The sequence below is a fragment of the Mesoplodon bidens genome, assembly GCF_964165515.1.
Source record: "Mesoplodon bidens genome assembly, contig: HAP1_SCAFFOLD_179, whole genome shotgun sequence".
Taxonomy (NCBI): Eukaryota; Metazoa; Chordata; class Mammalia; order Artiodactyla; family Ziphiidae; genus Mesoplodon; species Mesoplodon bidens.
Genome location: NW_027671490.1, coordinates 493700 through 514871, shown reverse-complemented (window position 1 = coordinate 514871; position 21172 = coordinate 493700). Strand labels below are relative to the sequence as shown.

General features: G+C 38.1%; 1 protein-coding gene across 1 annotated transcript; it reads left to right on the top strand.

The window, feature by feature from the left end:
* Positions 1-7056: 7056 nt before the first annotated feature.
* On the top strand, positions 7057-10239 carry LOC308611296 (E3 ubiquitin-protein ligase RLIM-like; the record flags this gene model as incomplete). Its single annotated transcript, XM_081260136.1, has 3 exons — positions 7057-7300; positions 8633-9394; positions 10001-10239. The coding sequence occupies 3 exons, from the start codon at positions 7057-7059 to the stop codon at positions 10237-10239; spliced, it is 1245 nt and encodes a 414-aa protein (XP_081116262.1).
* Between the last annotated feature and the right edge of the window lie 10933 nt (positions 10240-21172).

Sequence of the window (21172 nt, the reverse complement as noted above, 5' to 3'; positions counted from 1 at the left end):
CTATGGGATGCAGCAAAAGCAGTTCTAAGAGGGAACTTTATAGCAATACAATCCCACCTTAAGAAACAGGAAACATCTCGAATAAACAACGTAACCTTGCACCTAAAGCAATTAGAGAAAGAAGAACAAAAACACCCCAAAGTTAGCAGAAGGAAAGAAATCATAAAAATCAGATCAGAAATAAATGAAAAAGAAATGAAGGAAATGATAGCAAAGATCAATAAAACTAAAAGCTGGTTCTTTGAGAAGATAAACAAAATTAATAAACCATTAGCCAGACTCATCAAGAAAAGAAGGGAGAAGACTCAAATCAATAGAATTAGAAATGAAAAAGGAGAAGTAACAACTGACACTGCAGAAATACAAAAGATCATGAGAGATGACTATAAGCAACTCTATGCCCATAAAATGGACAACCTGGAAGAGATGGACAAATTCTTAGAAATGCACAACCTGCCAAGAGTGAATCAGGAAGAAATAGAAAATATGAACAGACCAATCACAAGCACTGAAATTGAAACAGTGATAAAAAATCTTCCAACAAACAAAAGCCCAGGACCAGATGGCTTCACAGGCGAATTCTATCAAGCATTTAGAGAAGAGCTAACACCCATCCTTCTCAAACTCTTCCAAACAATTTCAGAGGAAGGAACACTCCCAAACTCATTCTACGAGGCCACCATCACCTTGATACCAAAACCAGGCAAGGATGTCACAAAGAAAGAAAACTACAGGCCAATATCACTGATGAACATAGATGCAAAAATCCTCAACAAAATACTAGCAAACAGAATCCAACAGCACATTCAAAGGATCATACACCATGATCAAGTGGGGTTTATTCCAGGAATGCAAGGATTCTTCAATATACGCAAATCAATCAATGTGATACACCATATTAACAAGTTGAAGGAGAAAAACCATATGATCATCTCAATAGATGCAGAGAAAGCTTTAGACAAAATTCAACACCCATTTATGATAAAAACCCTGCAGAAAGTAGGCATAGAGGGAACTTTCCTCAACATAATAAAGGCCATATAGGACAAACCCACAGCCAACATTGTCCTCAATGGTGAAAAACTGAAACCATTTCCACTAAGATCAGGAACAAGACAAGGCTGTCCACTCTCACCACTCTTATTCAACCTAGTTTTGGAAGTTTTAGCCACAGCAATCAGAGAAGAAAAGGAAATAAAAGGAATCCAAATTGGAAAAGAAGAAGTAAAGCTGTCACTGTTTGCAGATGACATGATACTATACATAGAGAATCCTAAAGATGCTACCGAAAAACTACTAGAACTAATCAATGAATTTGGTAAAGTAGCAGGATACAAAATTAATGTACAGAAATCTCTGGCATTCCTGTACACTAATGATGAAAGATCTGAAAATGAAATCAAGAAAACACTCCCAGTTACCATTGCAACAAAAAGAATAAAATATCTAGGAATAAACCTACCTAAGGAGACAAAAGACCTGTATGCAGAAAATTATAAGACACTGATGAAAGAAATTAAAGATGATACAAATAGATGGAGAGATATACCATGCTCCTTGATTGGAAGAATCAATATTGTGAAAATGACTCTACTACCCAAAGCAATCTACAGATTCAATGCAATCCCTATCAAACTACCACTGGCATTTTTCACAGAACTAGAACAAAAAATTTCAAAATTTGTTTGGAAAAACAAAAGACCCCGAATAGCCAAAGCAATTTTGAGAATGAAAAACGGAGCTGGAGGAATCAGGCTCCCTGACTTCAGACTATACTACAAAGCTACAGTAATCAAGACAGTGTGGTACTGGCATAAAAACAGAAAGATAGATCAGTGGATCAGGATAGAAAGCCCAGAGATAAACCCACGCACATATGGCCAACTTATCTTTGATAAAGGAGGCAGGAATGTACAGTGGAGAAAGGACAGCCTCTTCAATAAGTGGTGCTGGGAAAACTGGACAGGGACATGTAAAAGTTTGAGATTAGATCATTCCCTAACACCATACACAAAAATAAGCTCAAAATGGATTAAAGACTTAAAGGTAAGGCCAGAAACTATCAAACTCTTAGAGGAAAACACAGGTAGAACACTCTATGACATAAATCACAGCAAGATCCTTTTGGACCCACCTCCTAGAGAAATGGAAATAAAAACAAAGATAAACAAATGGGACCTAATGAAACTTCAAAGCTTTTGCACAGCAAAGGAAACCATAAACAAGACCAAAAGACAACCCTCAGAATGGGAGAAAATATTTGCAAATGAAGCAACTGACAAAGGATTAATCTCCAAAATTTATAAGCAGCTCATGCAGCTCAATAGCAAAAAAACAAACAACCCAATCCAAAAATGGGCAGAAGACTTAAATAGGCATTGCTCCAAAGAAGATATACAGACTGCCAACAAACACATGAAAGAATGCTCAACATCATTAATCATTAGAGAAATGCAAATCAAAAGGACAATGAGATGTCATCTCACACCAGTCAGAATGGCCATCATCAAGAGATCTAGAAACAATAAATGCTGGAGAGGGTGTGGAGAAAAGGGAACACTCTTGCACTGCTGGTGGGAATATGAATTGGTACAGCCACTATGGAGAACAGTATGGAGGTTCCTTAAAAAACTACAAATAGAACTACCATATGACCCAGCAATCCCACTACTAGGCATATACCCTGAGAAAACCATAGTTCCAAAAGAGACATGTACCAAAATGTTCATTGCAGCTCTATTCACAATAGCCCGGAGCTGGAAACAACCTAAGTGTCCATCATCGGATGAATGGATAAAGAAGATGTGGCACATATATACAATGGAATATTACTCAGCCATAAAAAGAAACGAAACTGAGCTATTTGTAATGAGGTGGATAGACCTAGAGTCTGTCACACAGAGTGAAGTAAGTCAGAAAGAGAAAGACAAATACCGTATGCTAACACATATATACGGAATTTAAAAAAAAAAAATGTCATGAAGGACCTAGGGGCAAAACGGGAATAAAGACACAGACCTACTTGAGAATGGACTTGAGGATATGGGGAGGGGGAAGGGTAAGCTGTGACAAAGCGAAAGAGAGGCATGGACATATATACACTACCAAATGTAAGGTAGATAGATAGTGGGAAGCAGCCGCAGAGCACAGGGAGATCAGCTCGGTGCTTTGTGACCGCCTGGAGGGGTGGGATGGGGAGGGTGGGAGGGAGGGAGATGCATGAGGGAAGGGATGTGGGAACAGATGTATATGTATGACTGATTCACTTTGTTATAAAGCAGAAACTAATTAAAAAAATAAAAAAATTTTTTTTTAAAAAAAGAGTTTTTTCATCTTGTGCTATAGTACATTAAATATAACCATAAAATCTTTTTTACCTCTCTATTGAAAGGTAGAATGGGGTGTCCCTCTTCTTGAATATGGGCTGATCCAGTGGCTTATTCAATCAACAGAATGCAAGAGAAAAGGTGTGCTTGCACTTGTGAGGTTAAGTCATAGGAAGCCTTACAGATTCCAGCCAAGTCTCATGAGATGTTTATTTTGGGTGAAGCCACTCACTATGTAAGAGTTCAACTACTTTGAGATATCCAGGTTGCTAAGACTCCAAAACTACACCGAGAAATTTCATGGAGAAAGACAGAGACAGAGAGAAAACCAGCCCCAGATTTTTCAGCCTGTGCAGCCCAACTCAAGTCCCAGATTTGTGAATGAAGATGCCATCTTGGTTGGACATTTCAGCACCAAAAGATGTGACTCAAAGAAAACTTAGCCAGAACCAAGGCCCCAGACATATGACACCAGTCAAGTTGTCTAATCTATCTCCAATCATTCAAACCACCACAGCTGAGGCCCAGTCATGATGGAGCAGAGATGAGCCATCCCCAGTATTCTTTATCTTTATTCTTAGCTCACAAAGTCCTGACTATAACAACATGGTTTCTATTGTATCTACCACTGCGTTTTGGACCGGTTTGTTATACTGCAATAGGTATGTGGAATATATGTCTTGATCATTTCTTACAGTTCTAAAGCCACAGAACTCCTTTTACCCATATTCAGGGAGAATGCTATCTCTTGCTTATTTTCAGTCTCCCTTTGAGTCATAGAATCTGTTCAGAAGCTTCCTTGGACAAAGTCAGTAAAAGAAAACTCTTGATTACAAAACTCCATTATTACAACCAGGATAAAAGAACAGCCAAATCTGCTCACACACACCCCGTTTTTTCACCACATTATAAACAATGGATTGGCCAAATTTTTAAGTGCTTTGACTCTGATTGAAAGTAAGCAGCTTTCCATCTTCAACCTCTTCCCCTCCAACTCAACTTAGAGTGATGCTCTAGTCAACCTCCGGACTTCCTGATGCACCTCCCATCTCTGAAATGAGAAGTGAAGAAAAAACATCTTCAGAAGACTTCTGATATCAAGACAAGGGATAGAACAAAGGCCAAAGCAGCAATATTGCCATCCAGAGGAAAAACTACTGAACCTACACTGCAATACTCAGAAGGAAAGTCAAGACATGAGAGAACTAAGTGTAAAGCACAGCTATATTGGTGGCTTCTATTTAAATAATCAAGGTCAATAAGTAGGTCTCTGGGATGATGATCCCTATACCCTGTTACTTGCACCAGAATTGGGACATAACCAGGAACAAATAGTTCAGGAAGCTAGAGTCATTGACACTGAGAGCCAACTACAGGGAACACCAAACATCCGGGGCTATTAGTTCATGTGCTTCTGTACCTAAATTTGGAAAGACTGTAAGACTTTCTGAATCTTCAGGTAACTTGCATACTATTCTAATCATAAGCAATCATGCTCCCTCTTAAGCTAAACCATACAACTTCAGAATCAGGTGTTACTTCTTATTGGTACCACTGTCCACTAAGCAAAGACAGAAATACAGAAGTAATCCTGACCCCTGCCTTTCCCTCATATATTCCCCCTCCCCAGTTTTCCATCTTTCCCATATATTACTAGGTTTAAACAGTTCTGCTGCCTAGAGATGTGTTAAAGTCCTTCATTTTAATCATATTCCTTTGCCCTGATTCAGATCCTTGTCATCACTAGCCTAGGCTGCCCTCTATCTATTTCTGACCCTCCCACCTGAACTGTTGCCCTTCATATTCATCCTCAACACTACTATCAATATTATTTCTACATTGCAAATTTGACCATCAACTGTCTAAAGACTTCAACATCTTTCCATTGCACTAATGATAAAGTCCAACTTCTAAACATGTCATAAAGGTCTCCATTTTTTGGCCTTGCTCTGCCAATTTAACTAATGTCTTTTTTTAGTAATTAAAATCTACTATCCTTGTTGTTTTACGAGTGTCAGCAGTGGCTGTTCTCACTTTTGAAAATATTTCCCGCTTTCATTCACTTAGAAAACTCCTATTCATCCTTTCAAACCCAAATGCAGTGAAACCGATTTTCTCTCTCACTCAAACCACTTTCTCCTCAAAACTGTAATTTTACCTCTGTGTAGCTCAATTGTTTGTTATACTCTAATGACAACAGATTCTTAAATATACTCTTCTTTGTATCTTAATATCCGATAATATGACTGACATTTAACAAACGCTGAACATACTTGACACTTGAATTGATTGAATTGAATTAAACTGAATCAATCACTCTCAAGAACACTAACGATTGTTAGGGTTTCCTGCATCAAGAGTACAAATCACGCTGAATTTTCATAATACTGCTAGTTTTGATTGAGGCACAGCAAACAAGTTTACAACGGATTTCCCCTGTGAAAAGAATAACTTCAGTAAAAGATAACAAATACACTCAGAAGTCCATAAAGGAGGCAGGGTGGTCTAGGGGATTCTGTTCTCATCCAAAGACTTGCTGAGATTTGATTCAGAGGGGAAAGATTGATTTTTCTAGCTTAAGTTAAACGAGGCATCGAACAAATGTCAAAAGCAGGACATAGACTTAGATTCTTCACTGTCACACCAGTAAAGTTACCATCCTTCCATCTCCTTGAGAACAAACAAGAAAGCCTGCTGTGGACCGTGAACAAAACAACAACCGTGAATTTACACAGCTCCTTAAACTTCTAAGCTGTGTACTGAGAGTGAATTAGAGGTCTCCTCCAGATAGCATTGCAAATGAGCGTTATTTTATTTTCACCAAGCCTTTCAGGTGATACATGCGACAAAATCAGCAGGGTCAGTACTCACTGTGGCAGACAAAGTAACTATTATGTATCTGTCCTAAAAGTTCCTGTGATGTTCTGGCTAGTTTTGCTTAAGGACTATTTATAATATTTATGAGAAAGGAGGACAAAAATGAACGTGATGCTTTTGTGGAGAAGGAATTCCCTGGCTGAGCAGAAAAGCCTGCCAAAGTTTTGGTGTTTCTTGTTTGTTTGAAACAAGACTGAAGGACCATATAATGCAAGATGAAGCCATTAACAGTTAAAAGGGAGAGGACACACTAAAGAGACTCAGCCAGGGCCCTGGTAAATTATCCAAAATTGTGGGCTTTCTTAGTGAGAGTCTAGGATTTGAGAAATTCATGAGGAGAAAAGGCGGAGGTCCCTGGGCACCTGAAAATGAGAATTGCTGCATTGAACTAGGCTGACTTTGGCATGGCATTTTGAAGAAGGCAGTCCTATGGAATGTAACGAATAAATAGAGCATATCAGAGCCTGAAAACCTGAGAATAGGCTCATGTGGGTGAAACGAGGTGAAGCACGGTGCTTGGTACACTATAAAGCCTCAGTAACATTGGCTGGTTTTGAATGAAATGAAACCTAACCTGAATCCAGTCCCTACTCGGTAACAGCGGGGAAGATAATGGGTGCCTAGGCAACGTCTAGCAAGTTCTGGGCTCGAGGCGGCTCCCAACTGTTGCGTCACCAGGGGCCACAGAACTGAGTCGGGAAGGGAGAAGGGAGGAATCTGTGCGGAGGGTCATCCGACTGAGTCGGAACCGGACACTCTGGCAGGAAGTAGAAAGCGAAGAAAACGAAACGACCATTGGTGAATTTCAACAGCACGTCGTGAATTTCAGATAATTTTCCACTTGTTTATTAAGATGGAAAACTCGGATTCCAACGATGAAGGAGATGGAGTTCCGGCCCAACACATAAGTCAAACGGACCGATTGGTTCGGGAAGAAGATTTCTCCAGGTTCGTAAATAATCTGAGTGAAGAAGATTACGAACTTATGAGAGACAACAATCTTCTAGGCATTCCAGGTGAAAGTACGGAAGAAGAGTTGCTGAGAAGACTTCAGCTAATTAAAGAAAACGCACCACAAGACTCAGATGAAAATACAGGTATATTCTGCTTTTGGAGGGAATAGCATGGGATGAATAAGGAACTTCATAATAGGAAATAGTAACTTCATAATAGGAAATAGTAAATTATACAGAAGTGACTTACATTCATTTGGTAAGTAACTTCTCATAAAAAGAACTGGCATTTACTTGATTTTTGGTGAGCATGTCAAGGTCTGTTTGTTTGTTTTCCTGATTCACATTTGGGTTGTTTTAATTGGGAAACAGTGCAAAGTAGCCTATTTGTATTTTTCTTGGTTTTCTACCTCAACTGAAAGTCCCTCCTACTTCCTGAATTATTTTTTCTACATAGACATGTAAAAAAAGCAAACAGAAATAGTCTCCACTGGGGACAATTGTGCTCTCTTCAACACCTGGGGACATTTGACAATGGCTAGAGATATTTTTGGTTGTCACAGGGGAGGCATGGGTGTTACTAGCATCTAGTGGGCAGAGGCCAGGGATGCTGCCAAATATCCCACAATGCACAGGATAGCTCCCCAAAACAAAGAATTGTCCAGCACCAAAATGTCAATAGTGCTAAGGCTGAGAAACCCTGCTCGGACCTCAGGTCTGGTGCCTTCCCTTCCAGTGTGAAGCAGAGGATTTTGCTGTCTAATGAAGAGGATACTATAATACTTTGGCTCTTGAACATGGTCTTATAGGTACCATGCTAGGTTCAGTCTATTCATTTGATCTGACCTTCAATTTAATGTCAATTAAAAATCTTGGTAACATTAAGAAGTATTCAAAATGCAAACACTTTTAAACCTATAAAACTTGTTTATGTTTGGGCAATAACCTTATATTTTAAAACAGCTTATCTATTATCAAAAGCACATAAGTGAAAAGCCTAGAAGTAGTCATGTTGGAGACTAATGAAAATTAGACAATAATGTAAATTGAACTAAACTACTAGCATTGTACCTTAACTGGTGTTTACCTTGTTTAATTGCATTAGTGTTTTGACAGTGGACTGAAAAAAAAGTCTCTTGACATTCCTCTGACAGTGGTACACAGGGCTGTGTATATGATGAAATACTGAAACATAGGCTTCCTCCGGATTCCCTTTTTAAAAAATTCTCTAAGTTTATCTAGGATTAGCTCACTCTTTTTGGATGGAATCGAAACTTTTCTACCTTTACTTATAAATCTACACAGTGCAGTTTATAAAATATTAACTCTATAAATGTGAAATCAGTTGAAAACACCTGAGTATTTAAGTTCTCATTTTTTGTTTGTTTTTGAAACAAAGTTTCAGAGTGCTATTTTATGATGGTTCTAATTTTGGTAGTTCTTTTATGCACCCTCCCCATTTCTTTTTGTTAACAGACAGAGGAGACTCTTCAGATGACGTGTCTAGTGGTGACTCTCTAATAGACTGGCTTAACTGTTCTGGACAAACTGAAAATATGACAAGTGGACAAAGAGAAAACCAATCTTGGAGAGAAGAGAGCCAAATTAATCCTAAAAGTGATCAGTTCATATTCAGTTTAGAAATAAATGCTAACCTTGATCATGGGAGTCCAAATCCAGAGAATGAATATGTAGCGTCTGCAAGACTTCCCAGAAGAGAAAATATGGAAGACAGCCAAAGGCAAGTGGAAAGTCCACAATCTGAATCAATATTTACAAGACCATCTATGTCTGAACAAGATACAACTGAAACATTAATGGAATTCCCACCTACCACAAGTCAGAGAAGAGCAAGAAGTAGGAGCCCAGAGTATCAGAGAACCAGAGCAAGAATTGAAAGTTGGTCGCCTCCACGTTCACTTAGGGAAATTGTAAGAAGACTGAGTCATAGTATACCCTCTCAGAATTTTGAGCAGCCTCTGCTAAGTGAGAATGCGAGATTTTCTAGAACTGAGCACCGAGAAATATTGACACAGCAAATGACTGGATTTGAGTTGCAAAAGAGCGGTCTTATTGAAACTTCTAGAACAAGGAATGCCGTTCATGGAGAAAATTCTCCAGATACAACCAGCAGTGGTGAATCTTGGGGAATGAGGGAAATATATCCAACCATACCCTTCAATCTTGAAGTAGGACTAGTTCATTCTGGAGCATATTCTCAGAGAGACAGCAGAGCTAGTAGAACTCAGTTAACATCTGAGACACCAAACAACACTGTCACTTCTGAAAGTGAACGAGGACTGAGGCATATGTATTCACATTCTGAGCGGGCAGGTGTGAGAGCTTATGTCAATACCATTAGAAATCCCGTTTGCAGAATGTTCAATACTAGCTTAAATGATACAACATCTGTTCCAATTCAGAGCACGTTAAGGCAGACAGTGACAGAATTTAGTAACTCAAATAACCTTATGGACAGTGACAGTAATTTAGAGCATAGTGTCTCACCTCCAAGTCCAAACATGGAATGGCTAGAGTCACCTAATGGTAGTAGTAGTGGTACATTTGGTTCTGATTCAAATGCTAGCTATGATACCCATTCAAGTTCCACACTGAGTTGTCATTCAAGCCCCAATTGTACGTCTAGTTCCAGTTCTAGTCCTATTTCTGGTTCCAGCTCAAGTGATGAAAATTCAGGAATTAGATCACTGATGTTTGAAGGCAGTGAAGAAACAAACTTAGCAGCAGACTTATCATCAGAGACCAGGCAAGTGGGTAGACAAATTAGCCTAATAATATATGATGAAAGTGACTCTGGGTCCTCCCATGATCTGCAAACTACAGGACTCACCAAAGCACAGATTGACAGCTTGGCTGTAAGATCTTTTGGTGAAAATGATGCACTAAAAGCCTGTAGCATTTGCCTTACAGAGTACACAGAAAACAGCAAGCTTCGCATACTACCTTGCTCCCATGAATATCACATTCACTGCATTGATCGCTGGCTGTCTGAGAACTCTACGTGTCCGATTTGTCGTAGGCAAGTAGTGGATTCCAATGAGAGTGAAAATCCTGATCGATGAGTTCTCAGCTATATAAAGTGTTATAGGGCTTCCCTGGTGGCGCAGGGCTTGAGAGTCGGCCTGCCGACGCAGGGGACTGACAATAAAAATTAATTTCACACCATAGCAGTTCACTGAATTTCAATAAAAACTTAGCATGTGCACTGGGTTGGGATGTTCCTGATTCCATGGGAGAAATGTCTTAATATGATATAATGAATCTAGATAGATCCTAGTAGTATTATCTCGTCATGTAAATCCCAGACATCTCTTAGCCCTGTTCAATCCTGGTTGTGCATGCAGAGAAACAGAAACCCAACCAAATATCAATAATTAAGAAGCCATTTAAGACTACATTAGAGTCATTCACATAAAGAAGTCATGTTACATTCCTAGAATGCCATAAAAAGCTTTGAAACCCTTCTCTTCCTATCTCTCTCCACAGCAGTTTATCCCACCTCCCTAACACTACCTTAACGTTTCGCCTATTCCCCACTACCAATGTATCAGTCAGTTCTAGCTAAAAACTGATGGCACACTTTAAAAGAGTGATGGAATAGCATTTAATGAAGAGACTAAAGTGTGTAAGGAATGAAGGGAAACCAAGAGATGATGAAGTGCCCTGAGGCTAGCAGCTGTGAGAAACCAGTATTATAACCACTAGGTTTGAAGGGGCATAGAGAGATAGCAGTTCCTGCAACCCAGAATGTCTTCGAGTTATAGGAGAAGCCCACCCAACAAGAGATGTAACCTTAGAAAATGGCATCCACTGCCAACCTAAAGTTTGGAAGGGGGCAGATCATGGAAATAAATACCCTTGCCTTCTTTCCTCCTGACTTCTAATCACTTATCAGTAGGTCATATTAACCCAACCCAACCTGAAGACACAGAGAGACTGGTCCATGAAGCTGATAAAGATCAGCCTCCTGGAATCACGAAGCAGGGTTAAGAAGGATGGCGAGTAGATCCGGTAAGCAAATCAGAGACCATCTACCACAACCAGCATTCCCAACTCTCTTCAAACCCAGCCTGTGTACGCTTTCTTGCCTCTTCCGCTTCCACTTGTTCTCTATTCCACTCTATGACTCAGCTCTTTAACAACCCTCTCTATTTTCCTTTCATTTACTCAGATCTTGTATTTTTAAAAGTGATAAGATGACAAAGCCTTAGAACTTAATTACCTTTCTCTTAAACATGTCACACTTTGATTTGCTGTGATTGTAAACAACTAAGGATAAAGGGCAGTTATAGGTATGTCTTTAATTTTTGCTGCTTCAATATATTCAAGCTTCAATTTCTTTCTATATATGTTTAGTTCATATAATTAGTTTTTAAAACAGATTCTGATTTCTTATAAAGGGTTTTATGGTTTATATATGACTCTGAATCCTTGTGTGAATGACCCAAAGTAGCCAATTGCTGCTTGGAGCCTCACAAGCTGCAATATGAAAGCCTTAAAGGTAAAACTTGGCTTCAAGAAACATGTCTACATAGTTCAATTCTAATTGTCCCCAGTAAAACCCATCACCCAAAACCCCGAGTATTTGAAATCAAAATTTAGGTCATGCTTCCTTCCAACCTAAACATAGTGAAGGATTTTTCTCCTAATTCAGCCTGAAGGCTGTTTTTGGGGGGTTGTATTGGCCAGTCCAGAAAATTTTGCTTAAATTTTTCAATCCTGGTATAGGTGAGAGTACATTGTATTATAACCTAAAGCAGTAATCAGAAATTTTGTGCAATGTGCAACCTATACAAATGTAGGCAGTGTTAAGTATACACCTTCTCTAAAAAGTTAAAGTCAGCAACATCACTGACCTTTCTTTTCTCTGTGAATTGCTGGCAGCCACAGTATTTGCACATAACTACAACGTATAAATGGGGAGTGGTGGTGAAGTTTTTGAAAACATCTTTGAGGTAGCATATTTTTCACACAGAAGATATCTGCATGGCCAGAAATGAAGGCTTGGCTCAAACCTCTGAAATTTACATTAACTTCTGAAAGTTGTTTGAATAGTCTGATTTTTAGGAAGTATTTTTGATATCAGATATACTTCACTTAAAGTGAGTAGAATAATTATAACAGTACTTGGCTTTCATACTATCCTAACAGATTAAAACCTTCCAAAGGATGATAATTGCTTAATTAATGCTTCAGTACATTCACATGCACATTCTGTGGTCGACAGAATTCTAAGATGATGCCTAATGATCTTTGTAGGAGCCCCTCCCCTTGAGTATGAGACCTGTGAATGTGATGGAATATCATTCCCATTATTAGATTATGATATATAGCACAGTTGATTGGGAGATTATCCAGAGTGAGCCTGACCTAATCAGGGGAGCACTTAGAAGGCACAGAGAGGACTTCTAATCCAGATAAGATGGTTTATACTCCCCTCTCCCTACTCCCCCTTTATACGCACAACTATATATCCTAGAAATAATATGAGACAACCAAAGGAGATCTCTGAAAGGTCTAGAGAAGGTGAATTGTCTAGGGACCCTCAGAATGGATGAACAGCCTCATGGCAGGGCACCTTATGACCCTCTACCAACAAAAAAATGTGATCCAGGCCCAGCATTTCCTAACTCCCAACTTAGTAACAGGAAGTGGCTCAAAGAGGCTCTTCCTCCATCACATCAAATGGAAATCCCCCAAACACCAGGCGAGCCTTGCAGAACCTGCAAGGACGAACAATTGGAAGCCCTGATGACACTAAGTGACCAGGGAAAGTGCTTTCCTTCACCACTGGGCCTGAGATCCCCCTTCACCACCCAGACACGTCAGTGGCTAAGGGTCCCAGCAAAAGTGCTCCTACCACAAAAAGCTCCCGCCTGGACAATGCTCTCCTCAGATGGGCCTGAGACTCCTCTCCCCTCCCCAGAAACATCAGGCAACTTGCTGGTACCGGCAACGGAGATCCCTCCACAGAAAGCTCTCAACCTGGTAAGCACCCTCCACTCCTTACAGTCCAGGGAGACCCTGTCACAAGTGCCTGGCCCAGGAAGGACTCATCACCACGTGTTCCAGAGATTCCCTTCCCTCACCAGAAGCACCAAGTGCCGTATCCTGGGGAAGCTACTTCAGACCCCATAAGCAGCATGAGAAGGGACCAGAGGTAACCCCACCTGCACAAGAGAAACAGACCAAAAGAGTACCACAAAGGGTCAGAAAATTAGGTTATCATGGAACCACCGTCCATAAAAGTACAGGAAATGTGTGCCAAACCTATAAAGAGTGAATGCCTGCTAAAAATTAAAAAAAACAAAACACTTTAAATAGGGACCAAAGTATCCTAACATAATAGCCAAAATGTCCAAAAGACAATAAAATATCACAACTTATACCAATAACCAGATACATGACAGCTTGAATAAGATGGGACAGATGATGCCAACAGAGATGAATTAGATGTTAGAATTATCTGACAAGGGTTTAAAAATGCTGATTTCAGACCTTTAAGACCTCGAACACAGAACCTAGTCACTCCATGCCAGTATCCCCACCTATAGGACTGTGAGCTAATAAAGGGATGCTGTTTTAAGCCATTACATTTGTACTAATTTCTTATGCAGCAACAGACAACTAATACAACTTCTCATCTAGGATCCATCCTGTACCTAGAAAATGATTAGAATGAGTCCTAGACAAGTAAATGGCTTAATGTCTTGGTTCTAGGCCCACTATAACATTATATTCTACCATTTTTCCCAAAAATGGAATCCCTAATTCCTGCTACTGAAGCTGCTAGAAGACAGTATCCTTCCTGTTTGAACAACCACCAATATCGTATCGCTCTAACTTTACTTCACATCACCCTATCTCATTCTACCAGTGTATGCTGCTTATATCATAAACCCAATTTAACACTCTGACTTTGAAACTATAGAGCCACTTATTTTTCTCTCAAAGCGATTGCTGAGTATTATATTGCTCTTCCAAATCATATTCCTCTCTGTCTGCCCTGACAAATCAGAAATGGAGAAGATTTGTACCTGAATCTTCTGAGCTCAACCTGATACGTTTTTTACATTACAGTATATCAGTTTAAATACACAGCATCACTGTGGTTGTGAGCATAAATATTTCCATCTTAAGAATTTTCTCTGTATTTTCTTGGTAGTTTTTAAATCATTTGTTTATTTTGGCCTAATTCCAAAAAAAACCCCTTATCTGAATAACAAATTCTTTTTGAAAGTAGTTATAGCCTGTGGATAAGTTTTTGATAGCAATATAAAGTCTATCTTTTTTGGCTAACCCTGAAAATAAGTTGTGCTCTCAATATTCCATGAAGAATTAAGTATAAAGATTCTTTTGTAAATGCAAACAAGCCTGAGCATCGAACAACATGAACATCAAAACACTGCATGTACTGGAAAGTTCACAAAGAAATGTGACGTTTCTGTTAAGTCATATTACTTGTTATCCATATGCAATACTTTGAGATCTTCAGTATCTTCTTTACTACAATTAACCAAACATTTCATGTCTTTTCATTATTTGAGAGGTGAATGTATACTCCCTTCAATGAGAAGTTCCTGGTATGAGAATTTCGAATGGAAACTGAACTGCATTTCTTTTCTGTGACTTCATTTAAGATTTGAAAATTCTTTACCATCCTAACTCAGGCTTTCTCCCTATGAAATAAGAGGCTCTCCTTTGTGTGATATTCAAAATTCTCCATTTTTAAGCATCAAGCCAGCATCTTTAACATCACTGCAAAAATGTGGAGATTTGGAAAAGCATGTTGGGGAAAATCCTTTTTCTCTCATCCACCATTCGTAGAGGACAGACACTAATTATAAGCCAACTCTGGGCTCTGGGTTCTCCATTCTCACATCACTAGTCACAACACAGTTATCTACCACCCCTGGCCTTGTCATCTTCTATTCTGGAAGTGTATTTTTTTTTTCTTTAGTATGACTTGTGACTATCTAAAACATTTTTTATTTATCTTGTGCTTGTTTTCTTCCCCATTCCTATCCCAAAATAGAAGCTCCAAAAGATCTTTCTTTTTTTTTTAAATTACTACTACATTTCTAAAAACTAGAACAGTTACTGGCATATACACACACACACACTCACACACACACACTGCTTCAGAATTTTTGGCCACTGTGAGCATCCCAGACTTATTTTTCACCCTTTATTCTCCAAAGAAAACCTATTTTAATACTGTTACCTACCATCCTGGATTTGATGTATTTCAACCTAGATCTCTCTCACTTACTTAACATATTTGTATAGGGTTTCTTGCCTATTAAGTTATAATATCTGCCAACCCTTTTCTAAATCACTATTCCAGGCATTCAATGCTGACCAAGAATGTGCCATGCCCAATGCTGGGTGCTAGGGTTATAGTTACAAAGTACAGCACTTATCATGAAGAAATGTATTACATTTTAAAGAAGGCAGCTGAATAAACATACAGGAACACTCTATGTCAGGGATGCCCTGACACAGATTCAGATACAGGATAAAATGGAATGATCTAGGAGGAGAAATCTACACTAATAATTCAAACGTCCTTAAAGTTGGGTTATATCTGAGTTGTATCTTACAGGACTAGTAGCAATTAGCCAATGAAATGAAGTCATTAATTTTATTCTAAGCAAAATAAACACTTCATGCAACAGTAAAGATGCATTGAAAATTTAGGGCTCAGTAAACAGTAAGTATGAGTCATCATGCTCTGGGGTAGAATAGGAAGAGATGTAAGTACATTAGCAAGAAATGAAGAGATGAGGCCAAAGAGGCAACAAGTGGTATTGTGTATCAGGCTGAAGAGTTGAACTAGATCTTCTAAGCAATGCACAATCAAGACAATTTTTCTAATAGGAATAAAATTTTTCAATTTTTAGAATGGTCATACTAGCAGGGATATGAACAGATTGTCAAAATTTAGATTGTCCCACTTACGGAGTTACGGCATTAACTGGAAGAAAAAAGTATAAAGTCCTGATATAATGGTGAGACAGTTGAGATATGGATGCATATAGATTCAAGTAGTATTAAAGAAACACAATAAAATTTGGTGGCTGCTTGGATAATTTAAAGATGACCTTAAGTTTCTGGTTTAGGTGACTGAGTAGATGGTGAGAAGTTCCACTGATATAAGAAATGTAATATAACTTGTTTGTCATAGTAGAGGAATAGATGACAATTCAGCTGGAATCTCTGAGATTTGAGATGTCAGAGTGATATTTTAGTGGCAATGTTCATCTAGCTATCACGGAATATCAAGTATGCTTCTAAAATTAGGATAAAGATGCCAGACTGAAGTCAAAGAAGTATGAGGTATTGCCTGTGGAAGTGTGTTCCATGGTAGTAGTGGAGGGAGATGGATGGAATCCTTTGGAACAGGAGCAATTATAAAGTAGACAGACATAAAGAAGCTAGCAAAGATAATCAAGGCAGAAAAATGAGAGGTGTAAAGATAATCATAAACACAGAGCTCATGGTCTTCATTCTTAAATATGAAGAGAAAACAAAATATCTCTAGATGTTAAGAAGAATGCAAACTCCTAGGAAAGCAAGGGTTTTGTAATTTTCACTACAATAGTCATAGCACCCAAAACACGGCCTTGCCCAAAGTCGATGTTCCATAAATATTTGTTGAGATATTTGAGATAGGCATGACATAAGAGAGAATAAGATAAATATTAAAAATAGCAAAATAAGTCCTGGGAGAAATAGGAATAATTCATGGACTAGGAAAGAACCTGAAAGGCTTAGTTTTACCATGAGCAGATGGAGACCTGCCACTATTCTAAACACATACAAATGTTGAAAGAATAAGTCTTTGGCAGGAACTGTAACAAACACACTGGCCATTATAGATCACCTGGAAACAGTCTTTACATATCTTTTTTAAAAGGCTCCTTTTTAAAAGAAAGAATTGGTAAGAGGGTGGTTAAATGCCTTTCTGTCAGGCTTTTTGTTTGGAGAAAAAGGTGTAGGTGAAGTAACTGCCCCACATAGACTTTCAGTCTACGTCTCCCTCTTGCCATCCTGAGTTACTCAGGAGTTCTGCTGGGCACATATATATCTCAGAAGCTGAAGCCCTCTCCTTGCATATTATAGTAGTGGGCTTCCCTTTCTTTCAGATTTCACCGTTATTATGATAGGTTTTTGAGAGGCAAAGGTAATGGCTACGTATGCTTACATTCACAAACATCTTGAAGCAGAGCCCATTTTCTTTTGTATTTTGAAATCCAATATAAAGGAATTTAAAAATTCAGCAAGAGGGAAAGGGTTTCAGAGTATTTGGACTTGAAAGAGTATATACCCATAACTTCATTTTTGCAAGAAAATTAGCTTCTTGAAACCTTATGCAATTGCTGCCATGGTCATTGTATTAATTTTAAGTTGTAATTTTAGAGAACACTTACAAATTAGTTTAAAGGCTAGAAAGGAATTTATTGACTCACAATACACCAAAGTTTGAAAGTGCCGATACTTTCAGACACAGGTAAGTGTGGGGGCCCAAAGGATATAAATAGAAAATGTTTCTCTGACTTGGATATTCTTCCCTCTGCAGTTTGTTTTGTTTGTTTTGTTTTGTTTTGTTTTGTATTATTTTGGGGAAACCTTTCTCCAAGGCGTGGCAAGAAAAATGACCAAACGCAACTCTATTTTTGTATATTACCAATTTACTGAACCCAGGCAAAGAGACAGCCTTTATACAAAAGACTGACTCAGCTTGGGATTTCTGTTAAAACCTCAAGTTCAGGGAATTCTAACTGGCCAGGTCTTGGTCACATGCCCAGCACGAGAATATGGAGGTGGGATCTCCAAGCCAAACCAGATGGAAATGTGGACAAATTCACCAAAAGTAGCAATGAAGGTCTTGTAAGGGTTCTCTTTTGTTTTTCACACTCTTCTGGAATCAATTCTGGTGGTATATATTTTACTAGGAAATAATCAATTTCATCCAGTTTTTAGATTTTTACAGCATATTTATGTTCCGTGCATCATCCTAAATTTAATATATTTCCCTTTGTGTTATTTTTCTTTCTGTTCCTATACTTTATACCTTGGCTTTCTCCCTTTTTCCTTGATCAGAATATCAAATGACATTCGATAAACTCTATATTAAGGTTTGGTGGGACAAGTAGAACCACTAGAAGGACTTTATTATAGAGATTAAACCTTACATGATAGTGGGGCTTTGTTAAGCAGTCTATGTAAATCCACTGTCCCTGCCTCTTGGTGCCAGTCCTGAAGTCAGTAGGGCTGGATGTCAGGAATGAGAGATGATCTGAAGTTAGAAGATCAAGGATAAGCTGGAACCTTCAAAGATAAGCTATAATCCAACTAGAAAAATGAACTGAACACCATATTAAAAGGATTATACATCATGGCCAAGTGGGATTTATTTGTAAAATGCAAGGATGGTTCAACATACGATAATCAATCAATGTGATACACCACATTAACAGAATGGAGGACAGAAAAACCAGATGATCATCTCAACTGATGCAGAAAAGGCAGAAAAAATATGTTCATTGGAGTTCAAAACTCCATAGAAAGTTTAAATAACATATTTGATAAAACTGAATTTGAATTTTATAAGTTGAAAATAAGCCCGAAAAAATGATGAGATTAAATGAAAATGTGAATGATAAAGGAATAAAGGATAAAATGGAAGACCCACATTCATCTAATAATATTTTTAGAAGGTGAGATTAGAGTGAATTTAACAAGTATTTGAAGAAATAGTACTTCTCAGAGATTAAGTTAGAAATAAATCCTCCGATAAAAGAAGTGCATGGAGTCACCAGTAAAAGAAATGAAAACAAATATATGACTATATCCTGTATCGTATACCTCACCTCAGCCTGATCCTTCCTTTGTTCCACATTAAAAGAATGTGCAACACTGGCAGACTACTTATATATACAATCTGACAGTGTCTCACTGTGTTCATGATTCCAACAAATCTATCCTCCACCTCTCTCCTTACTCCAGCAGGTGAGAATATTCCTAAAGCAACCCTTTCAGTTCTCCCACAGGCTAAACCCATGGATGAATTCTTTCTCCTTTCTTCACATTCCCTCCCCATAATTTTGAGATCCAGTTTACAGAACTTCCAGAGGTCAAATCCCAGCTTGATCGTGCATTCTCATATTGAATCGCCAGCCTTCCCTGCTTCACTGCTTTTGCCCTGCAATCCGGTTCACTTGCATTGTATTCTCTAATTAAATAATAGCACATAAACTCTTGGCCTGAGGCTCTGCTTTCTGGGGAACCAAGGCTAAAAAACAGCTGGTAAACCACATCACATAATGGCAAAGAGGAAAGTCTACAAAGCAACTTGGAAGAAAGAAAGAATATCAAATAAAAAGAGCAATGAGACTAGTAGCAATCTTCTCATCAGTAACAATAGATGCCAGAAGATAACTGAAAGCACTATCCTTAAAGTACTAATGGAAAAATCACTCTTAACCTAGAATAGAACATTTAACTAACCATATTAAAAAATGAAAGAGATGACATTTTCAGACAAAGAGAGAAATTTCTACCTATAGATCTTCAATACTAAAACTTCCAAGGAATAGGTTTCTTACTGAAGGGAATTAAACTCACCGTGAAGAAGTGGGATTAAAGAACAAACTGAGCAAAGAAAGTGATATACATGTAGATAAATCCAAGAAGTTTAACTGTTAAACACTGTGTAATTGTGTGACTAATTTGGGGGCCAAGTCAAAAATAAAGTGCAATTCAATGGAATATTACTCAGCCTTAAAAAGAAACGAAATTGAGTTATTTGTAGTGAGGTGGATGGACCTAGAGTCTGTCATACAGAGTGAAGTAAGTCAGAAAGAGAAAAACAAATACCATATGCTAACACATATATATGGAATCTAAGAAAAAAAGAAAGGTCATGAAGAACCTAGTGGTAAGATGGGAATAAAGACACAGACCTACTAGAGCATGGACTTGAGGATATGGGGAGGGGGAAGGGTAAGCTGTGACAAAGTGAGAGAGTGGCATGGACATATATACACTACCAAACGTAACATAGATAGCTAGTGGGAAGTAGCCGCATAGCACAGGGAGATCAGCTAGGTGGTTTGTGACCACCTAGAGGGGTGGGATAGGGAGGGTGGGAGGGAGGGAGACGCAAGAGGGAAGAGATATGGGAACATATGTATATGTATAACTGATTCACTTTGTTATAAAGCAGAAATTAACTCACCATTGTAAAGCAATTATACTCCAATATAAATGTTAAAAAAAAAGAAATTAGAAACTAAAATAATAATAATAATAAATAAGTACAATTAAAATAGAGATGATCATTACATGGAGATGATATAAAATACAATCAGAACCAATGCTTTGAAACTCATCAATTTTGCTTTCTGTAAGGGTTAGAGCTATTAAATATAAGACTGTGATCACTCAAGTAGGAATGTTAGACCTTTAATTATTAAAAAATCTAGAATTAGAATAGATAAACTCCAAATCTGTTGAGGGGAAAAACATAACATTGAATGAAAAATGCAAGTTACAAAAGGAAATATATTATTTATGCAAGTTCAAATTATAAAAGAGTAGAATAGGATTTCTAACTATAAACAAATTCTTGATTTACAAAAATATGGATGCTAGAGTATAGTCAAACTTTAGACAGTGTGTAACTAAGCAGCAAGGAAAATGCCATGGACTTTGAGAGCTCTCATGTGTATCACTAATATTTTATTCTAAAACTAGGTACCAATCAAATAGGGAAAAATCACATCTTGACTCTGAGTTTTGGATATACTAGTGATTCTGTGCTGTTTTATTAAGTTTAAATAGTTATAAACAGTAAAAGTTAAAAAAAAACTGTAATGGATCAATGTCCTTTACTAAGTCCTGAGTCTTAGATCATGCTTTCTCCTCCTCCTTGGACCAGTCCTTCTCTCTTCCTCCTTTTCCTTTTATCTCTAGTACATAACCTTGTAA